This window comes from Neomonachus schauinslandi, chromosome 7 (genome assembly GCF_002201575.2).
Source record: "Neomonachus schauinslandi chromosome 7, ASM220157v2, whole genome shotgun sequence".
In the NCBI taxonomy this organism is placed as follows: Eukaryota; Metazoa; Chordata; class Mammalia; order Carnivora; family Phocidae; genus Neomonachus; species Neomonachus schauinslandi.
Genome location: NC_058409.1, coordinates 146,806,870 through 146,833,131, shown reverse-complemented (window position 1 = coordinate 146,833,131; position 26,262 = coordinate 146,806,870). Strand labels below are relative to the sequence as shown.

Genomic DNA, 26,262 nt, shown 5'->3' with positions numbered 1-26,262 from the left:
GCTTCAGGTGGGGGAGCTCTTTACAGAGTCATGGGACTGAAGGTGAGTTTGTGCCAGAGAACGTTCACACTTCCCAGGTCCGCAGAGGCCATCTGTGCCCTTAGGACTTTCCATTTTATCGTGAGGGCAGTGGGAAGTCCTTGGTGGATCCTGGGAAGTGGACTTAATGATAGATGTTCAGTTGCAAGTTTCTATTTAGATTCCGTGTGATCGAGTAGGGAGTGGGGTAGTCTGGACAGAGGCAAGAGCATAGCGGGGGAGATCCCTGACTGAATCAGCAGCTGCCAGCATTCTCGAATTCTCATCCCTGCAGCAGCACTGGGTTCAAGAGGTGGGGCTGGTTTGAGAAATGTTATGAGGGTGAATGAGTAGCGTTTGGCGAGGTTTTCAGTGTGGTGTTTAGGGAGGTGGAGGAGGTGGGGAGGCTGGAAAATAGCAAAGAAAAGCAGCAGCCCTGCTTGGGTGGGAGGGTGCTGTGTCAGGTGTGGATCCGAGGCATGCATGGGGCTTGCAAGGGGACTCGTGCAATAGGATTTTAGAACCATGAGTGTGGTGCTCAGAAGGTGGCCAGGCGGTTGAGGAACCAGCTCTCCTGCTGGGCCATGTGATGGGGGCTGTTCAGCCAAGACAGCAGGGGCTGCCCAGGGGTTGTTCAGGGTTTCTGGGGCAGCGATGGAGAGCGGGCTGTGTGGGAAGGAGCAGTGTCAGTGTGCATCCTGTTGAAAGAGGTAGAGCCTGTCTGCTTGGTGGCAGCATCCCAGACGCAGGCTAGGCATGAGGACCTGTGGGCACGAGATACGTACAAGACGTCCCCCAGAGTGGTGGCCGGTCCCGCTGCGCTGGAGCTGGACGCCTGCGGAGGAGTGACCTGGAAGCAGGGGGACGAGAGGCTGTGCGGCCAGAGTCGGACACCTTTTGTGCCAGGAACCGGGAGGGAGAGCTGGAGACTAGCAATGTTTGGCCTTCGCGAGTAGACCTAATCCTAGCTGTGTCTGTTGTGGGAGGAGCGCGTGGTGGGGGTTTGGGGAAGTCGGGGACACGGGTCGGGGAAACGGCGGCAGCTTGGTGCTCAGACTGCAGTCCGTCCACCTGCCGCTAGCTTCCAGACCGGGAATTACCCTTTCCTCACTGTGTTTCAAAGGATTCTCCCAGAATGCATTTAATGGGTAGTTAGGTTGAGTAGGTTCAGTTAGTATTTAGTAAGAATCCCTTTTTTAAGGCATTTAATTGGTAGCTGTGTTTAGTCAGTTCAGTTAACATTTAACTAATAAGAATAACTCATTCATTTTTCAGGAAACCTACTTTGGAGAGTATACAGATTCCAGTGATAATGAATCGTCTCAACGTAGAAATTCTGCTGAGTCTGTTTCAGAAGATGAGACGTCTGAATCACAGTATTTTGGTTCATCCAGAAAAAGTAAAGGAAGTAGTGGTACCTGGGAGGAAAAGCTCAAATCACATGAAGCCACCCAAGCTCTGACTACATTGGAAGTAAATGAAGTGACAACTGTCGGGTTTGGGACATTCACAGCAACACTGAGAGAGCCTTCAGCCACATACTCCTTAGCTCGTGAGAAACACTGGATGGTGTCATCTGATTCGACGAGTGATAGGAGAAGAGGCGTTTTAGATGAGGCACAAAGACAGAGAGAGGTTAGAGAGGCGGATAAGTCAGTGCAGACTGAGAACATGCTTCATGAGCCCATCAGAAATGTGTGTGTTGACACGTCGTCTGGCAGCCGGGCACAGGGCAGGGGAGAGGCCCTCCAGAAGTCTGATGTGTGTTCTCCCCTCGGCAAGAGGCCATTCAGTGAGCTCATGGAATCTGAAGGAAAAACCCTGCTATCCAAAATGATAGGATCACCCAAATCACAGTTTACTAAGTGGATGCTAACTAGTGAAATCCCTCTTGAATCAGATCATCTGTCAATCTCTGACCACTTTCAGGGAATGTGTAGAGTATTGGGGAAGGAGAGAGATGTTCAAGGGTTCATTTTAGGAGCATCACCTGAACCAGAGGACGATGCAGGTGATGCAATGGGTGTCACAGGGCTCAGTGTTGACGCCAGGCTTTCTTCCTCTTCTACCTCGGGAACATCGTCTGTCTGCAGTGACTCCCCGTCTTCCTCTGGGTTAAAGTATGGTCATGATCTACACATTCCTGCTAAAGTTACCCCTATGGAACTGCATCACTCTGAACAAAAGTTACAAGCTGAAACCTTGAACATGTTAGATCTGCAGCCTGAGCCCCCAGAGTGTCCTGCCGGACAGAACCATCTGGAGAATAGTTTGTGTGCTTTGAGCCCTGAGTTGGGAGCATCAGATTTTAATAATCAGAGCAGCAGTGAGGTCGGGTGCACAAATGTTGTGAAAGGCATGCCCAAAGTCTGTTCACTTGCACAGTCAGTATTTATAAAAGCTATGAAAGAGGCACAGTGTGGAAGTCAGGGTCCCAGAACTGAGCTCCCCCTGACTAGGGCGGATTCTTCACCATTGCTAGAGTCTCAGTGTGGCTTGACCAAGAGTGGGTTTGGTTTTGTTAAAAGCCCTTCATGGCACCATAGTGATCTGTTAAGGAGAGGTGGGGAAGAAAGGATGAGAGCTAAGTCAGAATATGAACAGAAGACCAACCCTCAGGTAGAAAAGGCAGTGCCATCCTTAGAGAGTAGAGGATCCACATCCAAGCCTGAACTTGGTAGAGAAAATAATGCTGTGGGGCTCAGGGCTGCTACATCACTGTTGCCAAACCAAGTGTCCGTGATCACCAAGCAGGCCAGGCCTGACACGGCGCAGAGTGCTAGACCGGAGCACTGGAGGCGGGGGACTGAGTCTGCCTTCGGAGCAGCACGTGCTGGTCCTGGGGCTGCATCCATGTCATCTGTAGCCAGACGTGGCAGAGAAGGAGAGGACACGGCACGGGATGCGCAGGGGACGGCTGCTACTGCAGGGACCTCGCCACAAGTTTCTGCCTCGTGGAGAAAATTAGACTTCAGTTTTCCAAGTGCTTCTTTACCAGTAGGAAATTCTCATTGTTCCACAAATAGCGGACTGTCTTTCTCTTCTAAAAACATCCCGGTCCAAAACCAAGACATTGTGACGGAAGCCTCAGCACAGGAAGAAGTGCAGAAGCAAAGTCTGCTCCTTCATGCCACGGATCTGGACTCGTCTGGGCTGGATGGGGATCGACTCCTTCCCGCCACAGAAGTGCCAGTGTCGAGAAGTTTTCCTGTGGACGAAGTACCCTTTGGTGGCACGGGCAGATCTAGTGGTGAGGCCCTGGCCGTCCCAGAGGATTCTCCTCGTGTCCGGCAGAGCCTGGAGTCTCTAGAGCTACCATCTCAGACTCCTGGCAGTGCTTCTCCTAAAGGTCCAGGCACTACAGGGACTGCTCTTCCATCGGCCATTCTCAGGAAAGATGAAGAGACGCATGCTGTCCCCCAGAGTGGCCTCGCTGGGGCTCTGTGTTACACAGGCATTCGGGAGGCAGGCGGTGGCGACACAGAGGTGGAGGAGAGTGAGGCACCTAGCTGCAGCGAGGGGGAGAGTGAGTCCGAAGCCGCGATGGGGGACAGACAGCAAGGTGCCGCCCGTGCCTCCAGAAAAGATTTAGGAGCCGGAGGTCCTGGCGCAGCCGAGACCAGGCCTTCTGTTGAGGTGGGGTGTCTGACCTCCGCGCTGCAGGACTTCAACATCAGTACTCTTTCTGAGGTAGACGGACTTTCTACATCAGAGGTCGTGATGTTTCTCGAAAGTTGTCAGTTAAGAGATTATAGTTCAGGGGACTCTGTTTCAGAATGTTCGAGCAAAGGAACCCTATATAAAGAAATGAACAAAGACTTAAAGGTAGGTGAGCTCTCAGGAGGGAAGTACAGAAAGCAGCTCTGTGAAGAAGAAACCCTTGAAACCTCCGAAGAGTGGATTGAATCTGAGGAAGATGACAGTCCTCTGAGGAGCACGGATCAACTCACACGGCGTTCCTTGGAAACGCTGTCTGAGGTACTCACCAGGGTCGGCCAGGCGCTTCAGACCAGCTGTGAGAGCTCTCCTGGAAAAGACGCCGGTAACCTGGTGCTCTTAAATACGCATGACAGCCTGACCACTAAGCCTGTCCGAGAGCACGTCCCACCTCAGGAGGTGAGTGGCTTCCTGCCAGACCCTTCAGGAACACCCCCTCCAACAGCCAGCGTGGCCAGCAAGGGCCGTTCTCCGGCCAGAGGCATATTGAGTAACAGAGTCACTCCAGGCAGTCCTAAGGGTGTTCCCGATGTCACCAGCCCGATCTGTGGTGGGGCAGAGGTCCTGTCGGAGCTGGCAGAGCCTTCCCCCCAGCGCTCTGACTCCATGGTGGGGCAGACCATGGAGGGCAATGCCGAGGAGGGGGCAGAAACGACATTTCAGTGTCAGATATCAACAGTGACCTCCGAAGTCATAAACGTGCTCATCAATAAGGATCAGAATCTCGTCATTGAAAAGGGGGACCACTGGACCATCATAAATGGGGTCGCGCTCATGCCAAATGTGGACCAGGTCATACTGTGTGACAGTCCCGAGGACATTCCTGTTTCTCCAGATCGAGGAGACTTGGGAGCTGGCTTCCTTTCCGTTACTTCCTTGGACAAGTCCCCAGAGACCAGTCACCCTGGCCGTCCATTTCAGGAGCCCCAGTGTGGCAGCAACCTGTCATGTGCCCAAGAGGAAATTTCCAGCAGCAGCCAGAGCACCAACTTCGATAAAAGTCGTTTGCGCAATAGGCCTGTCAAACCTAGTGTAAGGATTAGTTCTGAAATCTATGATCAGAACTTTGAGTCTCAGACTATTGCGTCTGATCACACATACTTTAACTCGAAACTAGAGCCATTCAGCAAAAATAAGAATCGATCAAAGATTTCAAACAAAGATCAGTCAAACAAGCCGGCCAAGGCTTTAGCATCAAGCCGAGTTGAAGCTAATCAGAGTGAAGGTTCTCAGTCATTTTCAGGAGAAAGAGAGAGCACAAAAACTCAGAAAAATCAAACTCAGACCATTTTAGCCAATGCTGACACATCGACTCCTACAGATTGTTCTGATACTCTGAGTAAAATCCGGCAGGAGGTAGGGCCTCCCCTGCCGCCCTTGCTCGCTCCTCTGGTCGCTACACCTCCAAGGACTTCGCAACCAGTTTCTCCTCTGATAGTAACTTCCTCTCCCTCCTCACCTACCTCTCCTGTTGGCCAGATTTCTCCTTTGTGTGAAATCCCAGTGCCTCCTATGATGTCTCCTTTGCCAGAAGAGCCGGGATGCCTCTCCCCCCCGTGCACATCTCCGTCCCCATCCACTGCCCTGGCCGGCGAGAGGATCTTGTCATCACCCTTGCAGTTTTGTGCTGCGACCCCAAAGCATGCCCTCCCCGTGCCTGGCCGCCTCCCGCCCTTGGCACCTGCCCACACGGCTGTGGCCGGACCCCAGGAGAATTCCGTTAAAATCCTTGACACCATGTACCCAGAGCTGTCTGCCAGGGCCCGCACCCTCAACATCCTCAAAGGGAATATTCAGCTCACTCGAGGTCCGTCTGCAGACTGTAAAAGCTTAGCAGGGCCTGTCAACGCTATAACAGGATTCAAGGCAATTACCTCAACGTCCACGGCCTTTGTTAAGACGGGGGGCAGCTCAGGGAGTGACTGTAGTCAAGAGAAGTCCAGAGATGGGGGGACTCACCAGGATGCAGGTGGGAAAAGGACGTTGTCTGCATCTACACTGAGGAGTGCCAAAAGACTGCGGCTGGACAGCGGGTCCCCAGAACCAGAAACTGGGGGTGCCACTGCAGAAGGAGTCAGCAAGACCCTCCGGAAGAACCTCCCTCAAGCTGAAGGTGTGACGACAGAGGAAGAAAGTTCTCTTCTGACCATCAGTACGGTTTCACAGGCGCCTCCAAACCCAAAAGAAACCGTAGAGTCCCATGACCAAGCCATAGCTGGTGCACTGAAGAAAATCGCAGAGTCATCTTTTGATCTCTTACCTGTCATTCGGAGTCACGTGTATGTGGGAAATATCTCTAAAAAGCCTGTAATGAGAGATCAAGAGAAGGAAGTTGTTTATGAATTTAGCACAACCAAAAAGGTACGTGGCTGCTTTTCTCTAAGAGCGTTAGGAATTACATGTCCTCAGAGATAGGTTGTCTGCTATCAGCAAAGTGGTAGATTACCCTGAACAGAAATTTTATTTTAGAGATCGACAGTTATCCATATAAACATTGTGACCTCTACTTTGTTTGTAGTCAGCATTTTGTACACTTGAGGTGTGAGAAGACACTGGCGACTTGATCATTTGTATTCATCAAATACTTTAAAATTTTGAAGAAGTAAAAGTATCTGTCAGGACTGCAGTTGCATTTTTCCCATCAATTCTGGCATGTTTAAAGGCTCGAAATGATTTGCTCCAAAGCATCAAATTATGCTCCTGTAACAGAGCCTTTCTTTTCCGTGAATAGCACACACACATTTGAGAGTTTGAGGGTCTTCCAGAAAGAGAGCAAGGGGTTCCCCTGCCCCTCCTTTAATGTCTGTCACAAATGAAACAGGAACAAATCCTGGTTTCAAGATAGGGACAGTTAAAGTGGGAGCATTTTGCAGATTCACACACCTGGTTTATTAGGACTCTTACACGGTTATATTTTCCAAGTGTCCATGTCGACACCTTGTGTGGATTATTTCCAGTGCCCCATGGATCCTGCTGTATTGGTTATCTGCACATCCTTGGAGTCATACTAGTGTAAATATGTATGTATTTTTTTTAGATTGCTTACTTTCAGGAAACAGAGTAATACATGTTACTTTGAAAAGATATTTATTTTCAGATGAACAAATGGATCAAATTATTTAATGCCCTTTTTCTTAAGTAGGAAAAAAAACGTTGCCCAGTTTTTGTAAGACCTAAAGAAGATAAATGTGTAGGGCACATCAGAGTTCAGAAAACAGGAATGGGAGAAGCATTAAGAGTGGGTGTAATGCACACACACAGAATTATTTTAGCCAAAACCAAGGCAGTGTACTTGGTTGGCATGGTGGCCGTGACGGCAGGCAGGTGCGTGTGCTGGGACGTGGACTGTGGCACCTACAGGCAGCCCGCCGGTCTGGGCCTCTTGCCCCGCACACCCAGGCGGGGGGTGTTCACGGCCGAGTCAGGCAGGTGGTTGGCCACAGTGACTGCTCTTTTCTCCTGTCTGATACGGTGCCCATTTTACGGCCCTAATAGATAATTTTGTCATTTTTAGCTGTTCTTCAGTAGGCAAAAGAAATACCAGTGTACATTGCCTTTTTTTTCTTTCTTTCTTTTTTTTTTTTCCCCCTCCAATCCAGCATTTAGCAGAGTGCTTGCTTCACTCTATTCTCTCAGAACTAAAAATTCAGAAGATCTCTATGGAGCGCAATTACATTCACGCCCTCTGCAGAGTGTATGTGGGTATTTGTCGGCAACTTGGAGACTTGGAAAGAGCTCGTTTGTTTTGCTACAGCCTACTTAAGGAAGGTATGTTTAGATAGTGACATTTCTGTATTGGAAGTCTGCTACTGCTTTTTTACCTCATCATTACACTTGGATCTGTATTTGCAGCTAAGTGATTGCTGCATATCTTTGAAAATAGCATTAATGTTTGGGCATTTACCAGAGGACATGAAGGGCGTTAGCTGTGCCAAGCCGTGCCTGGTTTTCAGTGGGAGAATTTACATGACTTAAACTTACTTCTTATATCAGCACATACATTTCCGCTGGTATATCATCTAGGGTCTCTCATTACTGTGTTATTTGTCTCTTCCTGGTGCATCTACTGAAGAATCAGATACAGGCGACACAAGATAAGGGAATGATTGTAAAGTCAATGACAGACCACACTGCTGCATCCCTGGCTGGAAAAGGCAGAACTCTCAAATGGAATCAGGAGCCCGTGGCAAGAAGAGGACCAGAGGGCGGTGGATAGGAGGGCTCTCCTGGGGTCCCCTTTTCCCTTCCTTTGCTTCCATCCCCACTAACGGGGCAGATCAGGAGTCATCCTTTGTAATAGGACATCCTCAGGGGAAACATTTGTAAACACGGAAATGATATACAAATGCAATTTAATTTCATATCAGAAAGTCTTCTCTCGACAGTGAAGGTTTTTCATCCTAACAGCATGATGTTCACAGGGCTTATGAAGCGGGTAATGGAATGTGCCCATAGCATGCAGACCTGTGAATGAGGCTGCCGTCTGTTGCCCTCTTCGTGTCTTTGTTTATTCTTTCAGTCATTGGTGGACTCCATAGTAGTTCACGGGGTGCTTGCTAGGTCGTAGGGCCTGGATGGTGACTGGAACCTGATGCAGACACGCCCGTATGGTGAGGCCCATCCTTGCCGGTCACGTGGCCCCGGCGCTCGTGGGGCTCCCTCAGTGGCAGGTACTAGCAAGGCGAGCAGCGGGGACTGCTGAGTCCCCGCTGAGGTTCTGTTCTTGTCACACACCGCCAGCCCCCTCTCCCTTCAGGCTCATGGGGCGCAGGTCTCTCCCTCAGAAGCTTTCCCCATTATTGGGGCTCCCACAGCCATTCTTCATCCTCCAGGCTCCTGGCTTTTTCTTCATGGGCGCTTATCCCCTTGCCTTGTAGCCTGAACCCTTTTGTTTGCTGTCTCTGTCCTCACCAGATTGCGTGCTCTGTCAGCGCAGGGATTCTGTTTGTCTTGTCCCTGCTTATCCCTACCCCACAAGAACGCATTGTACGCAGCCATTGAGGATCTGTTGCGTGAGGGACTGTGCCGTGGAAGGGGCTTTGTGAGAGTCTGAGGGGTCAGGGAAGCTCTCCTGGTCAGAGCGGCTTCTCGTCTTGAGGCGTGAAGCTCGATGCCAGCGAGCGCCTACGAGAAACGTGAGGGAGAGGCTGCCGGGCAGAAGGAGCAGCATGTGGGAAGGTCCTGGGGCGGGAGGACATTCTGTCTCCGAAACAGCTGGTCAGAATAGACTGTGAGCCTCTGCTTTGACTTATCTGCTCTGGAAACACAAGATGTGGCTTCCTGCCAAACGGTAAAATCTGTGTCTACTGGTTCAACCAAGTTGCAAAACACAGACAGTTTCTTATAAAATCAAAATATTCATTTATCGTATGACCCCAAAATCCCACTCGCACGTCCTTATCTAACAGAAGTAGAGACTGCCCTCACCTAGCCTGGTACTCACATAGCCACAGCATCTTCACTGGTAGCTGCCCATTGCTGGAGACAGACGTCCGTCAGCAGGTGAAGGAAGAACAGGTGTGCGGTATCAAGCAGTTGAATACTTGTTGGCCACACAAAGTGAGGGGCTGCTGATGTGTGTGGCAACACAGATGAGTTGCAGAATCATTCTGCTGAGTCAGGGAGCCAGACAGAAAAGAGTGCGTGCTATCCGAATCCATTCATGAACATTTGAGGAAAGACAGCTAATTTCCAGTGGCAGTAAGCGGATCAGGGTTGTCTGTATCTGGGGTGACGTGACTCACTAGAAGGGGTCAGGCCATGGGAATTTGGGATGATGGAAATGTTCTCTGTCGATGGTGGTATGGGTTACATGGATATATTCATTCATCAAAATTCATCAAACTGCGTGCTTAAGAAGAGTATATTTTATTGTGTGTGAGCTGCATGTGGGTTAGGTTGATTAAACAAACAGCCAACCATGGGAAAGAGCATTCACAGTAGAAGATTATCATCCATAATGTATAAAAACATCTCTTCAAATCAAAAGCCTTTTATGTGTTTCACAGGTGAGTTCTGTCTTCCAAATGCATAAGAAATCGCCTGAATGATACTTCACAAATGGAGAGGTTCTAGGGTTGTGGAAGTCTGGAGAGACAGGCTTACCTTTGCTTCATGTTTGGGATTTTATGGTTCTTTTCATAAGACAGTGCTGTATATCCAGGTATTATGTTTCAAATTTAATTAAGGAAGATTTGCCAAAGTGAAGGGGCTGGGGAAAAAAGAAGCAGATTTGTAAGAAGCAGGGCCTCCTCAGGCACCTCCTTTCAGTGTTAGGAGACCTTGCAAGGCACAAGTGAAATTATAAAATAAAGTAAGTTCTTAGCTTGTAATTTATTCACTTCATCAGACCTAAAGGTTTTTTGTCTTTTTTCTCATAGATTTTCCAGAGTCAGAGAAATTGACTTTGTTCATTGCAAACATGTGGCATGATATATTTATTTCCCAATCGGTGATTAATAAGGCAATGCAGTTGGTTGCCAGGCAACGTGCTAAAGGAGAGGTTCGGAACTGTTTGAGAGCCTTTCTCAACTGGGAAAAGGTGAGGTTTGTTTTTATTGCTCAATTGTCAGACCTTACTTGCAGATCTCACATGAATGTTTTTACTCGGCTTTGTATTTAGTGTCGACTTAGTTCATAGGCATTTTAGAGACAGGACTCTTCCTGTTAGATCCTTTAAAATACCATTTTAGCCTAAGCTTATGCATTTAGTTCGGGAAATACGCATGAGGCACTTCGGTAAGAATTGGAGGTGGAGGTGTTGTGTTAATTTAACAGAAGTTTATTTTGTTCACTGATCTACAGCTCATGACCGTGTAGAATATACATGTGTGTGCAGGGCTCACAGGAGCTACATGGCATTTGCTTCTATGGTGGGCACTTGGAGAGCTGAAAAATGGCATTGCAACTCCTTCCTGTTTTGACTTTTTTTAATCTAATATTGTGTATTTTTCTTTTTGGTTGATGGAATTTTTATTTAAGTATTTTGTTCCTGTGTGTTCTTCTCCTTTTTTTATTATTTTCTTTGGTAACTGGGTGCTAATATACCATCTAGATTGGTGTTCTTTTATGTTATAGCTGTTTATCTAGTGACAATCTCTGGAAGTTGAATTGACAGTGCTAAACTCTGAGATGTCGAATTCAGTGAGGGGTTGATTTCGGTTTTTTATTTGTTTAGAGAGAGAGTGTGTGCATGTGTGTGCCTGAGAAGGAGCAGAGGGAATTTTTTTTTTTTTTTTTTTTTTGAGAGAGAAAGAGTGCAGAAGGGTTACAGGGGAGAGGGAGAGAGAGAATCCCAAGCAGACTCCGTGCTGAGCAGAGAGCCTGATGCAGGGCATGAGTTCACAACCTTGAGATCCTGACCTGAGCCTAAATCAAGAGTCCTGACGCCCAACTGACTGAACCATGCAGGTGCCCCGTCTTCTATTTTCTTATGAAAAGTAAAGGAAAGGGCTATTAGTAAACAAAAGTTAAGGAAATACTAAAAAGCAAGTCTGTAATCATCTTTTCAGCAACTTATCTAGACAAACCAGAGTGTAGTCCTGGGAGGGTCCATCGGATTCAGGTCAGCGGCTTAGTCGGAAGAGCCCTTCCACCTCCTGTCATTGACCTGCCTCAGTCACGCTCCCTCCCCCAATACCTGCAAGTCCCCTCCCCCCAGGGTTCTGCAGGGGGACTTGCATCTGCTTTGGTCTTCCTTCTTTGGCCTGGTCAGAATGAAACCACATATGGTAATTTGGTGATAAAAGACATTATAAAGAAAATAGAATTTTAATAAATGCGTTTGCTCTATATCATATCAAATAAAAATATAAAGTCAAAGGTATAAAAAATTGAGTAATACTTGGGGTAAAAATACCATTATAATATAAGACTTCCAAATTTTCTCTCACAGAATTCAACAGATCGGATAAACAAAAATGAGTAGAAACAGTGGAATTCAGTATACAAAATGTAAACTTGAATGAAGAGTATGTATTTCTTTGTATGCCTATGGCACATCTATAAAACCAGTCATGAATTTGGCCACATGAAAACTTTAATTCTTTTTTTTTTTTTTTAAAGATTTTATTTATTTATTTGACAGAGACACAGAGAGAGAGAGGGAACACAAGCAGGGGGAGTGGAGGAGGGAGAAGCAGGCTTCCCGCTGAGCAGGGAGCCCGATGCGGGGCTCGATCCCAGGACCCCGGGATCATGACCTGAGCCGAAGGCAGAGGCTTAATGACTGAGCCACCCAGGCGCCCCGAGAACTTTAATTCTTAAGAAGTAAAGATTCCATACTCAAGATTCTCTGGTAGTAGTTAAGTGAAATTCGCTCTAAGTAATTCAGAGATTCCATAAACACTACTTGAAAGTTGGCGTATGTGGTCCTGGACAATCTGGGAATACATAGGAACCCAAAAGTAAAATGAATTTTTTAAAAGTCATTGGAAAGGAAAACCCTTCATACCAAAGATCTCTAGTTTTTACAAAACTTATACTCATTAAGGTAGTTTAAATGTTTTCATTATTAGATAGTAAGGTGACTGATTATCATCTTAGAAATTAAATATCTGAGAAGGAATCTAGGAAAAAAGGAATAGAGTATAAAAGGTAATAGTAATGAAGCAGAGAACAAAAGAACACATAGAAGAAAAACGCATTGCCTTTAAGAAATAGTAACAAAACAGATAGCTTCCAGGTCAGATTAATGAAAAAAGAGAAAATAGAAAATACTGAGGATTTCAAAAATGAGAAAGAAAACAGACTCCAGATGTAGGAGAAAGATTGAGAAGACCACCACCTGCAGCTATGTAGTGACAGATTTGGAAGCCGAGGATGATTTCTTAGCAAAATAAAAATTATCACATTTGGTTTTAGAGGTAGAACACTTGATAAACCAGTTGTTTTCAGTTATCATAAAACAAGTGGAAACGTTGATGTAAAATTTACTGTATAAAAGGCATGTGTAGATTCCATCTGAATTTTGCCTAATCTTTTGAAGAACCAAATAATTCCAGCCTTTTGCAAGTATAAGATTGAAAGCATTCTGTTTATTTTTATTTTTTTAAAAGATTTTACTTATTTATTTGACAGAGACACACAGCGAGAGAGGGAACACAAGCGGGGGGAGTGGGAGAGGGAGAAGCAGGCTTCCCGCAGAGCAGGGAGCCAGATGCGGGGCTAGATCCCAGGACCCTGGGACCATGACCTGAGCCGAAGGCAGACGCTTAACAACTGAGCCACCCAGGCGCCCCTCTTCCTGTTTATTTTTAATTTGTTGAATTACATATTACTTTTATGTAGACTCCACGCCCATTGTGGAGCCCAACGCAGGGCTCGAACTCATGACTCTGAGATCAAGACCTGAACTGAGATCAAGAGTCGGGCACTTAACCGACTGAGCCATCCAAGGGCCCGTCTATTTAGTTTTTATTTTTATTAACAAAACCCAATAAAAAAATAGCACAAGAAAAAATTATAAATCCCCTGTAGGTATTTGTCCAAGAGAAGTTAAATTAGTGTCCACACAGAGCTGTGTTACATGCATGTTCATAGCAGCATTATCATGGGTAGCCTAAGGCTGCATAGCCCAGATGTCTGTCAGGAGGTGAGTGGATAAGCAGACTGGTCCATCATGTAAAAGGGTAACATTCACCGACGGGAAGGAGTGTTAAGACTACCAGTATGGGCATCATCAAACGTGCGATTGTGTGAAAGATGCCAGATAAGGACTATGGTGTTGGCTGATTCGATTTTATGGAGTTCTGTAAAAAGACTAGTATTTAGGGTCAGAAGAATGATAGAAATTGAAGAGCTTTTTCAGTGTTTAAAAAATATTATAACTTTCTCTGATTTGAGGTAATAAAAATTTGCATTTCTATCTGGATTGCAGCTAATCTCCTTTCTACCTGACTAGATTCTGCATCCTGCCTGGGGCTTTCTTTTTTTTTTTTTTTAAAGATTTTATTTATTTATTTTAGAGAGCGCACAAGTGTGTAAGCATGTGCACCCTGGGCGAGGGGGGCGGGGCAGGGCCAGAGGGAGAGTCTCAAGCGTGGAGCCCCCAGTCTTGACCTCAGGACCCTGAGATCATGACCAGAGCTGAAACCAAGAAGAATTGGATGCTAAACCAACTGAGCCACCCAGGCGCCCCCTGCCTGGAGCTTTTTTATCTGACCTGCCAACCTCTATGCTTATAATCATCTTAGGACAAGTATTATGAGTAAGATAAACATAGTTCCTTATTCAAATACAACTTTCGAAAAGTGTCTTTTAAAATTAAATGATTATTCATTTGGTGCTTGTTACAGTCTGTGAGATGACTAATGTAAGATGTGTTCTATTTGAAACTCTAAATTTTATTTTATTTATTTTTTTCTTTTTTCATTTGCTTAGAATGCTCCTGTGGATGTGGGTTTCATGGTTTCTAAGCTGCTATTGACCATACAGTTGTGTCCAAAAACAGAATTTCAGTCCAGTGAAAAATTTGGTGAAGACTTAAGTGACAACACTTGGGAGTACATATTTGCCATTGATCTGCTCTGCTGCCATCAAAAATGGATTTGGACACACGATAACATTATAAGGTACAAGGCTGTTTGGCTAACTGAAAGTTGGGTTCTTGAATTGGAAGGTAGGCTGTCGAATGGTTGCTGAATTGTGGTTTGAAGAGTTTTTGCTCTTGAAGGTTGCTGAAACATTTAAAAGTGACGTTCTGATTTGGTAAGAGTTGGTAAAACTCCCATTAAAAGACTTGTATTATTGTCACATCCCCTTGCTTTATGTTTTGTGGTGGCTGTGACTTCATTATATTCTGTTAACTAGTGTCTCTCTCCCAAGGAGCAGGGACCCTCATGAAGGAGGGGTTTGGGTTCACTGGCATGTCCCCAGCTCATACAGCAGTGCCCACAAAGGGAGCCATCCACGGCTAGTGTAGGAGGAAGTGTCATGATTGGATCTTAACATTCAGATGCTCTGGAAAACCCATGTGAACGGACACAGCAAGAACTCCACGTTAGCAGCTCTTCTCACCTGGGTTTCAGGAGGGAACTATGTCTTGGGCATCTGTTTTATGTAATGAATCCACTTTTCTCTGTGCATGGAGAATTCTGGCACTAGCTATATACCATCTCTGGGAGAATGGGAGATGGGAGAACGGAGAAAATTGTCATTCAGCTGATTATTCTGTAGATCTTAATTTTCTTGGAAGCCTGATTGAGAAAGGCTGATTTAAAGGAGTTTATGACATTAAAAATTAGGATTCACAAAGGACTGATAGTCCGTATCCTGGAGATACTTGAATGTGTTCTGTGGAAAACTGTGCTCTCTTCTTCTCCTCCTTAACACTAGGAACAGATTTAAATGTCAAATGATAGAAAATCGAATTATGGTACTTCTATACAATGAGATACTGCCACAGTAAAATAATCGCTGTAAGTGGATGTTTAGGTAGTGACACGGGAGTAGCTCACGTGCTTTGCTGACTAAGGGAGCGACGGTGCGGTCGTCCAGGGCCATCAGTGTAAATTTGTGAGTGCCTCCTGTGGGCCTTGTCTCCTGACTCCTCGGGGGAGCCCAGCAGGCAAGGTGACAGGTAAGCCCCCCAGAAGTGCTTCTGGGCACCCCCGCTGGGGGAGAGGACAGAGTGTTGATCAGGATCTCTGCCTGAGCAGTGCCACACCCAGAGCCTGGGGCGCTGTGGTCCCATCCACCGGGCTTATACGTAGGTGCGCCTAGAGAAGCACAGGGAAAGAAAAGTCCTGAATTAGTTGAGTAATGTTATCTGAAAAGTTATTATTTGGGGTGCTTTTAATTTACCTTTTTCTTCTGCGTGTTGGCGTTTAACTTTTCTGTTAAATACCATGTAAGAAGTAATTACACTTTGGAAGGAAGAGAAAGCAAAGAGGAGCTGACACTGTTTCCAGTCAGTAGAGAGTTTCTAACGTGTGGTTTGAGTGTTGCCTCTGAGCTCCGTGCTCCTCTCGGAACATGGTAGAGGCTTCTAGAACATGTTTGGGAGGTCCCAAGTGAAAATCCAGACTCCCACCTCTTCCAGTTCTGTGACTTGGGGACATTGTCCAGAGTCCCACTTACAGCCTTGTAAAAAGGGTAAAAACGGAATAAAGATGCAAGCATAGGTAGTTGTAGCCTTTTTTAAGCCAGTGTGGGCCCAAATATCGAAATAGTTGGAGGGTATATGAGCTTCCAGTGTCTGATCTTATTTTAACCTAGAAGGTTACATCTTCAGAAGACCTTCTTCTGGGGTGCCTGGCTGGCTTAGTCAGTAGAGCGTGTGACTCTTGATCTCAGGGTTGTGAGTTTGAGCCCCACATTGGGCATTTAAAAATAAGAAAAGTCCCTCTTCTTTATCAGTTGTCTATTCCTTACGGGCCATTTTAAGTTAATATTTGAGTGATGGTGAGCATGCATGCTTTTCACGTCCGTGTACCTAAGTATACATATATATATGTATATATATATGCTATTGTTGTTTTCCAGTAAAGAGCTGTGGCCTGTAATGGATAAGTGGATAAAATACAGAAAAGGACACGCGAACATTGCATATACTCCTGATATTATTATAGCATCGATACTGAGGCTGATTGGTGAGTTGTCTGTTTTATGAAATGTTTTCTTATTATTGATCACGTCTTGGTGGGAGAATAAAAGTGTGATAATAGATGCCAACCAAAACCTCACCATAATGATGGCTTTTTACCACCACATATTAGATGCATTCTCACTTCCTTCTCCTCAGTCACATTCTTTCTTTATAAATTAATGTTTTCTCTGACTTTGTCAGAGATGAGGTCTTCGTGCAGTCCATTGTACGTGTGATCGAACATGTGCTGCTCACTTCTTACTGTTTACATGCACACGTGCACACCAGCACACGGGATTGCGGTCAGTGACGCTCAGGTCTCGTTCGGTGTCTATAACCTGCTCTCTCTCCCTCATGCACCACGTTCTTCTCTGCTGGCCCAGGCAGGGTTGAGTCATGCAGCTCCGTAACTGGGGACTAGCTTTGTTTTCCTCCAGGCCCATATACAGAAATTAAAATCCTTGTTTAAACAGATTTTAAATGAGGCATAGATTCTCTTCCATCTTGGGTACGCAGGACCTCAGTGGGTTTTTGGTTCTGCTCCCTGTCACCCCTACTTTTTTATTTTTTATTTTTACTTATTTTTTCCTCCTTGCCTCATCTCTGACAAGTCGCTCTCCAGGCCTGCAGAATTACCAGTGATGAGATCTATTAATTTTTGGAAGGCTCTTCTTACTTAGAGTGGACTTCTCCATCTGTAGTATGTAGCCCTTGCCCCTGGGGCACACCTTCGAGGCTCATCTGATACCTGTGTTGTAGCCCCTCAGATCCTAGAACATATTCACCGTGACTTTTCAGTATCTTTGGCGTTTAATTGGTTAGAGCTTCGAGATAGTACCACTGGAAATAAGGTTTGCAAATATTTAAGTGATCTGAGTAGTCGCATAAATAGGTCTGTCTGGGACATGTACATCATGGCTAGTTGTGTTACCATCTCAGTAAATAGATATTGCTGCCCTGTGCATACTTCACATGCAAACCGAAGAACATGGTGCTAAGTAAATGTGTAAAATGGTCCAGGCTGCTCTCAAGGAAGACACCTAATTACGCTGGATAGAACCAGAAATACACCTGGAGTGAAGTTACCAAAAAGAGAGCATGTGGGCCAGGTGATTGTGCAGAGGTTGGGGGAATCAGAAGAGATGCCTGCAAAGATAGCTCAGGGTGTGGAAGTGAATGAACTGCTCCCTGGGGGACTGTCTCAAAACAGTCTGTGGCATCCCTTATTTCAGGGTGCCCTGGCCCGGAAGCAGTAAGGCCAGAGCAGGGCCAGGGGCAGCCTTCTCAGCGGTCTGCTCGCTCTGCTTTCAGTGGCATCTTCTCTCAGGGATTCAAGAAAAATGTTCATACCTGGAACTGACATTTTAAATTACAAAACTTACGGGCGCCTGGGTGGCTCAGTTGGTTAAGCGACTGCCTTCGGCTCAGGTCATGATCCTGGAGTCCCGGGATCGAGTCCCACATCGGGCTCTCTGCTCGGCAGGGAGTCTGCTTCTCCCTCTGCCCCTCCCCCTCTCATGCTCTCTCTCTCTCATTCTCTCTCTCAAATAAATAAATAAAATCTTAAAAAAAAAAATCTGTCTAAATTACAAAACTTACTTGAAAATTAAAAAATTGGGAGAGGGTGTTAAATCCATAAATAGATAATATTGACCTAGATGAAGGATCTTCGGAATTTTGAAAAGAACATGATAAACTTTTTGAAGTCACACTTACAAAATATGGTGTGATTTTGGCTGTTGTTGTTTGCAGAGGCGTTTGGTTACATATGTGTTGGTCGTAGCAGGAGAGGAGCCGGGTGTGGGAGGGTGGAAGGCTGCACTTCTGGTGACTTGCGCACAGTCCCTGTGCGTCTGTGACAGAGGGTCAGCCTCATGGATGAATCTCCCCTACAGTTGGCTTTCAGGAGCCTTCCGCATTTGGCAGGCCGTCCAAATTGCCTGAGAAGCTTTTTAGAAAATGTATATGGATACTCACATAATTAAAAGTCATATGTAGTAAGTTATATATTATGGGAAAAATTGACAATACATAGTTCACAGTATTGTCGGGTAGAATGCTAATACATATATTGAATGTGATCCAAAGGGTGGGTAAGTAGGAGGTGGTGATGTTCAGAGCAGCAGAGCCAGGCCTGGAAAGCCGTCCTCAGGTCTGCAAACAGGAGAGGGCCGCTGGGACGGCCAGGCTGGCCACGGTGCCGTGGGCCGGTGCCGGCCCTTGGTGGCGCAGCTTTGCCTGCTCTGGCTGTCTGGCCACCGAAGCGATATTGCTGGTTGGTGGGGCAGGGTGTGGGTGGGCGGCCGAGGGTGGGGAGCAGAGACAGGTGAGACCTGCTGGCAGAGTGCTGAGGAGTCCTGTCAGGGTTGGGTGTGCATGGACCCTTCTGCACACCTGTCAGGCTTGGAGTTCAAACTGTTTCTAAGAAGAAACTCCATTAGAGAACCTTCTTGCAGTTTTCGAAGCTGACACTCACTGAAGAATTTAGCAAGTAATTAAACTGCTAGGCCATGATTTAATAATAATGACCGAAATCACTAATCATTCATAAAATAAAGGAGTTGTGTTTATTCTTATTTCCAGATTTGCTAAACTGTAACTGGATTTTCACTTCATGGGAAATAAAAGACGCTTTCTGTCAGAGCAGTTCGGTGTTGTCTGATGTTGGATATCGCTGTTAGCAGATGTGGGACTATTAGATGAGGGTCTAACATCTTCAACAATGATGTGTTAGAGCATTCTGTAGAGTGTTTGCATTGCTCTAGATTCAGGGGCCCATGGAGAAGTGGTAGAACCCGCTTCAGTCTGCTCGTCTCAGGGCAGACATGAGGCTTAGAAGGGAGACCGAAGTGTGCATGCCGCTGGATTGAGTTGAGTGCAGAGCTATGTGGTACCTTTTTTGCCCCCAAAGAGCTTATTAACCCCCCCCCGTAGCCCATCTGGTATTGATTGGAGCCTAGAAGCTAGGAGAACACTGTTTCCTACAGCAGGTTTTTGTGGGGCCGGCTGAAGTAACCATTGTCGATTTATACCCAGTCTCTTGCCAGGCCTGTGCCCTTTTCTTTGAAATTATCTCAACTCGCTTTTCCCACGGCACGTCTGCACCTGCAATCTCGAATGAAAACCATGGGTGGCTACCCAGGTGCCTTCCCGGCAGGCCCCCAGCTGCCCTCCTCACGCTTCCCTGAGTGCTGGGCAGTGCTGTTTTTGACATGGAGGATAAGTCCACGTTTCTTACTTGTTGTATTTTAATGTGGCTGAGCCACCCTGGACTCACATTCCTTCTGTAGGAGGACTTTTCTTCCCATGTACTCAGCAAGTTTGTCCATCATCTTTGTCATCATATATGTAAGTTTTTTCCTCTGAGCCACCTACCTCTGAGTCATGATTTCCTCTTACTGTACCCCTGATAGCTCCATTAATTTAGATCACTTATAAAATCCAACAATTCATTAGGCATTTTTAATTGAAAGAACAGAAGCCATTGTAATAGGGTTCTGTATTATCTGAGAATGCACTCATATCCCAGGGCTGGATGAGCCCACGTCTGTGTTTGGCACACGTCCCTTCCCCATCTCTACTGTCAGTTATGTTTTGAACGCCCTGGTAGATTGTCTTGGAGGACAGATCTGGTCTCGTACGGTTACCAGTTTGATCTAATTGGAAGCAGGTAATTGAGTGATCAGTAAGTGAAATTCCTGGTTCCTGAAGTATAATGCCTTTCAACCTCACTGAAAGATTTCCCTGAAATTATCCAGATGTTTGTAGTTTCGTCCTGAGTTTGAAATTTTCCAGGCGTGCATCCATCAGCAGGAATTTACTGAGTGTCTGCTCTCTATCACAGCATTCAGGGTGCATGTAACCTGCCCTAAGTTGTTTTCTCTCAGGGATACTAAGTAATAAAGGTCTCTGTAGTGTCCTGGGCCTCAGTTTCTCCATATTCAAGATGGAGATGAAGCTGAGGGCCTGGGTTCACATACAAACCTGAGAATGTGTGTAGTGGGCCCAGAACAGTGAGATTGCAGGGTCCTGTCGTTAGAACCCAGGAGAAGGACATGGATAAGAGCGCATCCAGTTGTGTCCAAGAGTTCTCTCCCCATGAGAGAGGAGGGGCAAAGAGCATGCGGCCTCGTCCTGAGGGAGGGAATGGGGCCTCTGCTTCAAAGCAAGCTCGAGTCCCCGGACCCTTGGAATAAAGGAAGGACCAGGTGAGTAGGGGCTAGCTGTGTGGCCTCATCTTGCTTGCTTTAGCCCCCCCCCCCCCCCCCCGCCCAGTGAGAACCCCCAGAGCCTCTGTCACTTCAGGTCCTTTCTACCAGGTGTTAAAATGTTCAAAATTGAAAATAACATTTAGCTATTCGTTTAATGTTGATAATAAACCAGTGTTAACATAAAGGACGTTCTCCATGAACAGTCTTTCCCCAACAACTACAGTGAGGAGAACGGCCCTTTATCTTGTCGCACACCTCTTTACTGTCTGGATTCATGGACCTATCTGCTCTGCACTCAGGCTCTTGCAGTACATTGTTTTGGTTGAAGTGTATGAAGAAAATCCAGTTTTGTATGGAGCTGATAAAAGGAGAGGAGTATTTTAATAGCCTTTTCAGATCATTGTGGATATTCTTCTTTGACACTGCATTGACCTTCCACAAGGGGTAACTCCCTGAAGGCTGGATGCAGTGTGAAGTCTGAACCCTTCCCGGGGAGCCTTCCTGCCGTGCTGCCCGGGGCTCTCACACCTGCATGGAGAAGGCCTTTTGCCCAGTCACGATTCTGTGACCTGCTCTGGTAACTTAGAAAATATTGATTTGCATAGATCTTCCAAATGTCAACAGTATCGAGAAAACAAGCATTAATATCATCCCTGATCTCATCAGAGAGGTCTTCAGTTTTTGAAGCTGTCAAGCTCTGGATGGCTGTTGGAAGTTTTTCCAAAATTTTAGTTTTGCTTAAGAGCTCACATTTTATCTTTGACAACATTGATGAATTTCCTTGCAGTGACAGGTTCACTTTACTCAGTTTTGAGAAAATGTCTGTCTCGGTCTGAATAGCTTGAGTTAGTCATTCTTTCAGGGGAACGTGGGGGTTGAATGGAGAGGTGCCCAGTTCCCCTCCCAGGTCAAGCAGCTCCACCATGTGCATGTCCGCTTTTTGTGCTGGGAGCACCTGGTGCTCAGGAGTGACCGCCTGCCGCAGCCGCCCTGGTTGGTGCCAAGGTCACGGTCGTCCCAGGCCCTGGCTTTGCTGCCGTCCGTCTGGTCTCAGCCCTGGGAAGAAGGCAGGTCACTCCTGAGTGACAGCTGTGTTGTCGTGAGGATCATTTTGACCCTGAGGACTCGGGGGGTCTGCGGACCACACTTGAGAGCCGCTGTGCTGCGCAGCTGGGTCAGCACGGCCAAGTGTTGGACCGCAGCCGGGCCTGCTGGGCAGCGCGGGGGGGTCCTGGAACCTCGCAGAAGTCCGCCGTCCACAGCGAGCCTGCTGCAGCCGGGCTTTCGCCTGAATTCCACTCCTCATGATGCCTTCACCGAGGAAGCTGTGTGCCGTGTCCTGAGTGTGAGAGTGGGGGTGATTGGTGGTCTCAGTCCCCACCACCCCCGCCCCCAGTAAGACACACGGTGCTCTGTGGCTCCTGGCTCCTCACCCTTTATCTGCTTTCATGTAGGAAACACGTACCTGTTTGAACTTAACGTAAATAGTGATGCAGGGAAGAGAACAGAAATGTTAAAGTCTCAGGAAAAGTGAACGTTTCACTGAAGGCTGTTGGCACTTTGGTTTACTGTGTCCTCCAGGTCGTTTAGGCCAGCTGGGCTTGAAGGAAGGCTTCCCGTCCGCCGTGAAGAATATTAGCTCCGTCATTGGTATGTTCATCCAGCATGCGCAGGACGAAGGTAAGACCTCTGTTCACAGAAAGGAGTTTTGAGTCCCTCGCATTCCTCCCCTTAAGCCCTCTGAGTGGTTGCTGCGCGCGGTGCCCTGTGCCCCCTCCCCGCCGCGCCCTCGGGTCGGGGGAGGAACTGGCAAAGCTGCGGCGCGCCTGCGTTCTCAGCATGCACGCTGAGCGCCTGTGGGTTTTCTGGCGTGTGGTTTGAATTACAATTTAACCAGAATTCGGCCGAACTAAATGTTACTTGCATACCTTATAAATAACCTCTGCTAAGTGGGAGGGCTCCCCTAGCAGAGTCTCCGGCTGGCCGTGACCCGCCGGCCCCGGCGGCCGCCCTGCTCAGCACGGCGGTGTGCTGCGGCGGTGGGTGTGACGTTGGGCCACAGCTCGTGCCAGGTCTGCGTGCTTCCTGTTCGGGGCCCATGTATACGCACCTCCAGTGGGTGGCCAGCGCAGTCACTTCTTTGACCAGTGCTCTGGGATCCACATCTTATCGAAACTTACATTGTGGAGCGTGCTGCTTCCAGAGCTGCTTTGGGAAGCTTGGCGTCGGGCACGCGAGGCCCGGAGCTCCGCAGCGCGTGTTCTGGGCTGACTGTGCCAGTGCTCGGGGGCCTGGCCGGCTCCCGGGCCTGCACACAGCTCCTCTGCGCTTCTGTTTCTTCCCAGCGGCAGATGCGTGCTTAGTTCGTGTTTTTCATTTTTCATTACGGGGTTTTCTGTTTCTCATTGCCGGCAGAGAGGGTGTCCTGTATGTGAGTAGTAATTCAGTGGAGGACAACACGAGCGTTCTGAATAACAAGCCTTTTCTTGTGTAATGCCTGATACGAAGTTCCCTTGCAGATATCCCGTGGGGCATCCAGCTGGCCGCCGTGTACGCGCTCTGTGATTTGAGTCCCAGCAATCCAGCGGAAATATCCAAGATCCTAGAGGCCTGGCGCCAAGAAACCGCGCACAGCGTGCCTTCCGCGGTGCTCAGCTGCCTGGAGGAGGTCAGCTCACTGTGCGCGGAGGAGGTCGGCTAAGCTGCATCGCGCCGCTGCGTCTAGAGAAGTGCCTTTACATATCTCAAGTATGAATAGATGAGTCAGCTTGGCGGAGCACAAACTGAGTTTCAAAAGGAAAGCCGGAGAAGAGAGAGAATGCCCAGAGGCTCTGGTCACCGTGGCGAGGAGACAGAAGCCAGCCATGGCAGGGCTGCCTTTCCCCAAACCGCATACATTTCACTTAAGGCTGTTGTGATTCCATGACATGTGGGTTGTATTATTGTGTCTTGGTCAAACAACAAAAACTTGAACTTAGCCCTTTTTTGCTGCAGAAAGTGTCCTTTTAGTCGCTTTTTAAGATTGAGTGGCATTTTATAATGAATTTAATATAAAAGCATTGATTTGGTTCCTGAGCTAATTTTGGACTTTGCGCTGAAATGATTGACTAGGGAAAAATAAATCGGCTAAGAAAGAGCTAGAAGACTCTTCCATTGTCTTAGCTGGAAATGGGCTACAAAATTGTTTCTCAAGGTAGAGTGCGCAACTGGTCAGAGGAGAACCTGGGAGAGCCTTAGAGACCCGCTCTAGTGCATCTTCTTCCTATCTCTGCAGGTCCTTAAAACTGTCACTGTATCAGGACAAGGAGGGCTGAAGAGTGGAAGTTCACTTGCAGGGTTTCTGTCAGCGATGTGTATATAGACGATTCAGAGACGCGTGCGGGCAGGTCTCTGTGTGTGCCGTGTATATATGGACCGTGCTATAATGTGTTTCACATTTGATGATATTCCACTTTCGGAATTTTAGTATTTGTACATAGAAAATGGGTTTAATAACTCACCGTGGTTCTGATTTGTCATATATTCATCATTTCTTAAAACTCTTGTATGTGTTTTTTATAATAAAAAATAAAAGTAAGCCATGCACACGATTGTTCTGATCAGTGAAGAGTGACACTGGGTATTATATCTACTCTTACCAAAGATGGAAAATTCTCCACTCTAACCAAAGATAAAACGGCCATCCCAAATGATAGAAATACGCTACATTGCCATTGTCCAGCAGGTTTCTCCAAGATGCTCTTAGCGACATTGGACACCATATAATTACGTACTGATTGGCCCTCATGATTGGATTTGTTTACTTACAAATATTGCTGCCCTTTAAAAAATTATATTTGATGACTATTTTGATACTCCTGCCTCGTATTTTTAAAGTAATTATAACAGACATAATTGAGATTTATAAATAACTCTGCATTGCCCTTTGGAAGCTTTTTGTTGGCGTGTTGTTCTTTCTACCAGTGTTTGCTGAGCATGTGCTCCTGCTAGGCGCCTCAACGGGAGGAGCTAGAGAGCAGACAGCAAGGGCCCAGTTGGCAAAGACCTGTGCCCTGCTGGGAGAGAAAACCCGAACCACCCCCCCAGTGAAGAAGCAGTCAGAAATTGTAAGTGCAGTGAAGTAAGCGTGGAGGCCCACACTGGAGGAGCAGGGGCGACTCCTGTCTTTCTGTGTATTGGTCAAGGAGGGTCCCTCTGAGGAGGTCGCAGGTGAGCTAGGGTCTAGGAGGAGGGAGCCAGCCCGGAGAGGAGACAGGTGACTGGCTCTGGGGGGGAAGAGCCCACTGTGTGCAGGAAGGAGGCTGGCGCAGCTTGGACAAGCTGTTGAAGGGGGCTAGTGTTGTTTGTTCAGTCACACAGGTAACTGCCGTCACTGGGACCTGGGCAGCCCCAGGCTCGTCCGTGCTTGGGACGGAGGTTTGAGCAGAGGCGTCCTATGCGATCACATTGCACTGGAGCTGTTCTGGGGCCAGAGGATGGGAGGAGGGCAAGAGTGGAAGCCGAGACCACTCAGGAAGTCTGGGGAGAGCACAGAGTGGTGGCGGTACAGAAGAGCAAGGGTACATGGGGTTCAGATGTATCTTGAAGGTAGGATCACTCCTGAATTCATGCACTGGAGGAGAGGGACCGGTAGGAATCGAGGTTCCCAGGTTACTGAGTTGGGCACCTGGGTTTGGGGACAGGTGCACAGGTTTGGTGGTTGGGGTCACAAATCTTAAGTGTGTGTTTGGGATGCGGGAACCGAGAGACATGCAAATGGAGGTGGCAGCCTTTACAGGCAAAAGTGTGGAGGTAGACTAGATGGGGCAGAAGTTGGGGAGTTGACATTGTGGGGAGGCTGTTTAGAGCGGGGGGTGTGTGTGTGCACATGCTCAAGCGGTCACGAGGGAGACGACCTTGCCCACTTGAAGTTGCTTGGCTGGTGGCGGTGGTGTGGCCCCCCTGGCGGCTCTCTCCTGGCCACGGCTAAGAAGGCAGGGGGGCAGACAGGTGGCCATCTGTGCTGGAGCCGCAAGGTCAGACAAGGTGATGGTTGCATTTCACCTCCGGTGGGTGGCGGTGACCTTGGGGAGCATTTCCCAAAGGTAACGGCGTTAAGGCAAAAATGAGGTTTGCAGCTGGGCTTGTGGGGGATTTGCCTGGTAAATGGGTTGGTCATAGGCTTCGAAACCGTTTTTTAACCTCGGTAGGTTTATGTGTTTTTAATAGGCAGAGGATAGGTAGCAGCGGGGCTTTTCTGCTGGTTGCTGTACTCTGGCCACCAGGTGCGTGGAGTTCACCTGTCGGCATCCCTTTGGTGGTGTGGCTTGTTGAGGAGCACACCTGGCCTCCCCTGGACTGCTCTGGCACCCTCGGGGGGTGAAGCAGTTTTAAGCTGTTGTTAGATTGAATTTCTGGCACCCAAGCAGAACATGGCTGTGGGTTGTATCATTTAAAGCAAATGAGTAAACAGCCAAGTGAATGAACATTTGACCCTGGAGTTGAGTGGGGTATCTTAGACTAGCGCTGGGCCCTGTGCACCCAGGAAGCACACAGTTTCTGGGTGGCCCGAGCTGGGTCCCGCACAGCTCTCTAAGCAGCCCATGCAGGCCCGGCGTCCTGCTCTGGTGACGCTCGTGGGAGGCCAGGTGCTCCGGGCTGGGCTGCTGGGTGCTAAGGGTGGGGGAGCCCGAGGAGCTGTCCCTGGGACAGTGGCGTGAGCAGGGGCAGCGAGCAGTGTGGCCCGTGATC

General features: G+C 47.6%; 1 protein-coding gene across 2 annotated transcripts in view; it reads left to right on the top strand.

Annotated features, from left to right (window-relative positions):
* ICE1 (interactor of little elongation complex ELL subunit 1) overlaps positions 1 to 24,122 on the top strand; it is a 56,718-nt gene extending 32,596 nt beyond the window's left edge. For both annotated transcript variants that reach the window (XM_021702515.1, XM_021702514.1), the window contains 7 exons: positions 1,294 to 6,096; positions 7,335 to 7,503; positions 10,116 to 10,276; positions 14,116 to 14,306; positions 16,219 to 16,325; positions 22,114 to 22,212; positions 23,052 to 24,122. In XM_021702515.1, the coding sequence (XP_021558190.1) occupies positions 1,294 to 6,096; positions 7,335 to 7,503; positions 10,116 to 10,276; positions 14,116 to 14,306; positions 16,219 to 16,325; positions 22,114 to 22,212; positions 23,052 to 23,233 (5,712 nt within the window). In that variant the 3' untranslated portion in view covers positions 23,234 to 24,122. The remainder of the gene's footprint in view (positions 1 to 1,293; positions 6,097 to 7,334; positions 7,504 to 10,115; positions 10,277 to 14,115; positions 14,307 to 16,218; positions 16,326 to 22,113; positions 22,213 to 23,051) is intronic.
* Positions 24,123 to 26,262: the final 2,140 nt, after the last annotated feature.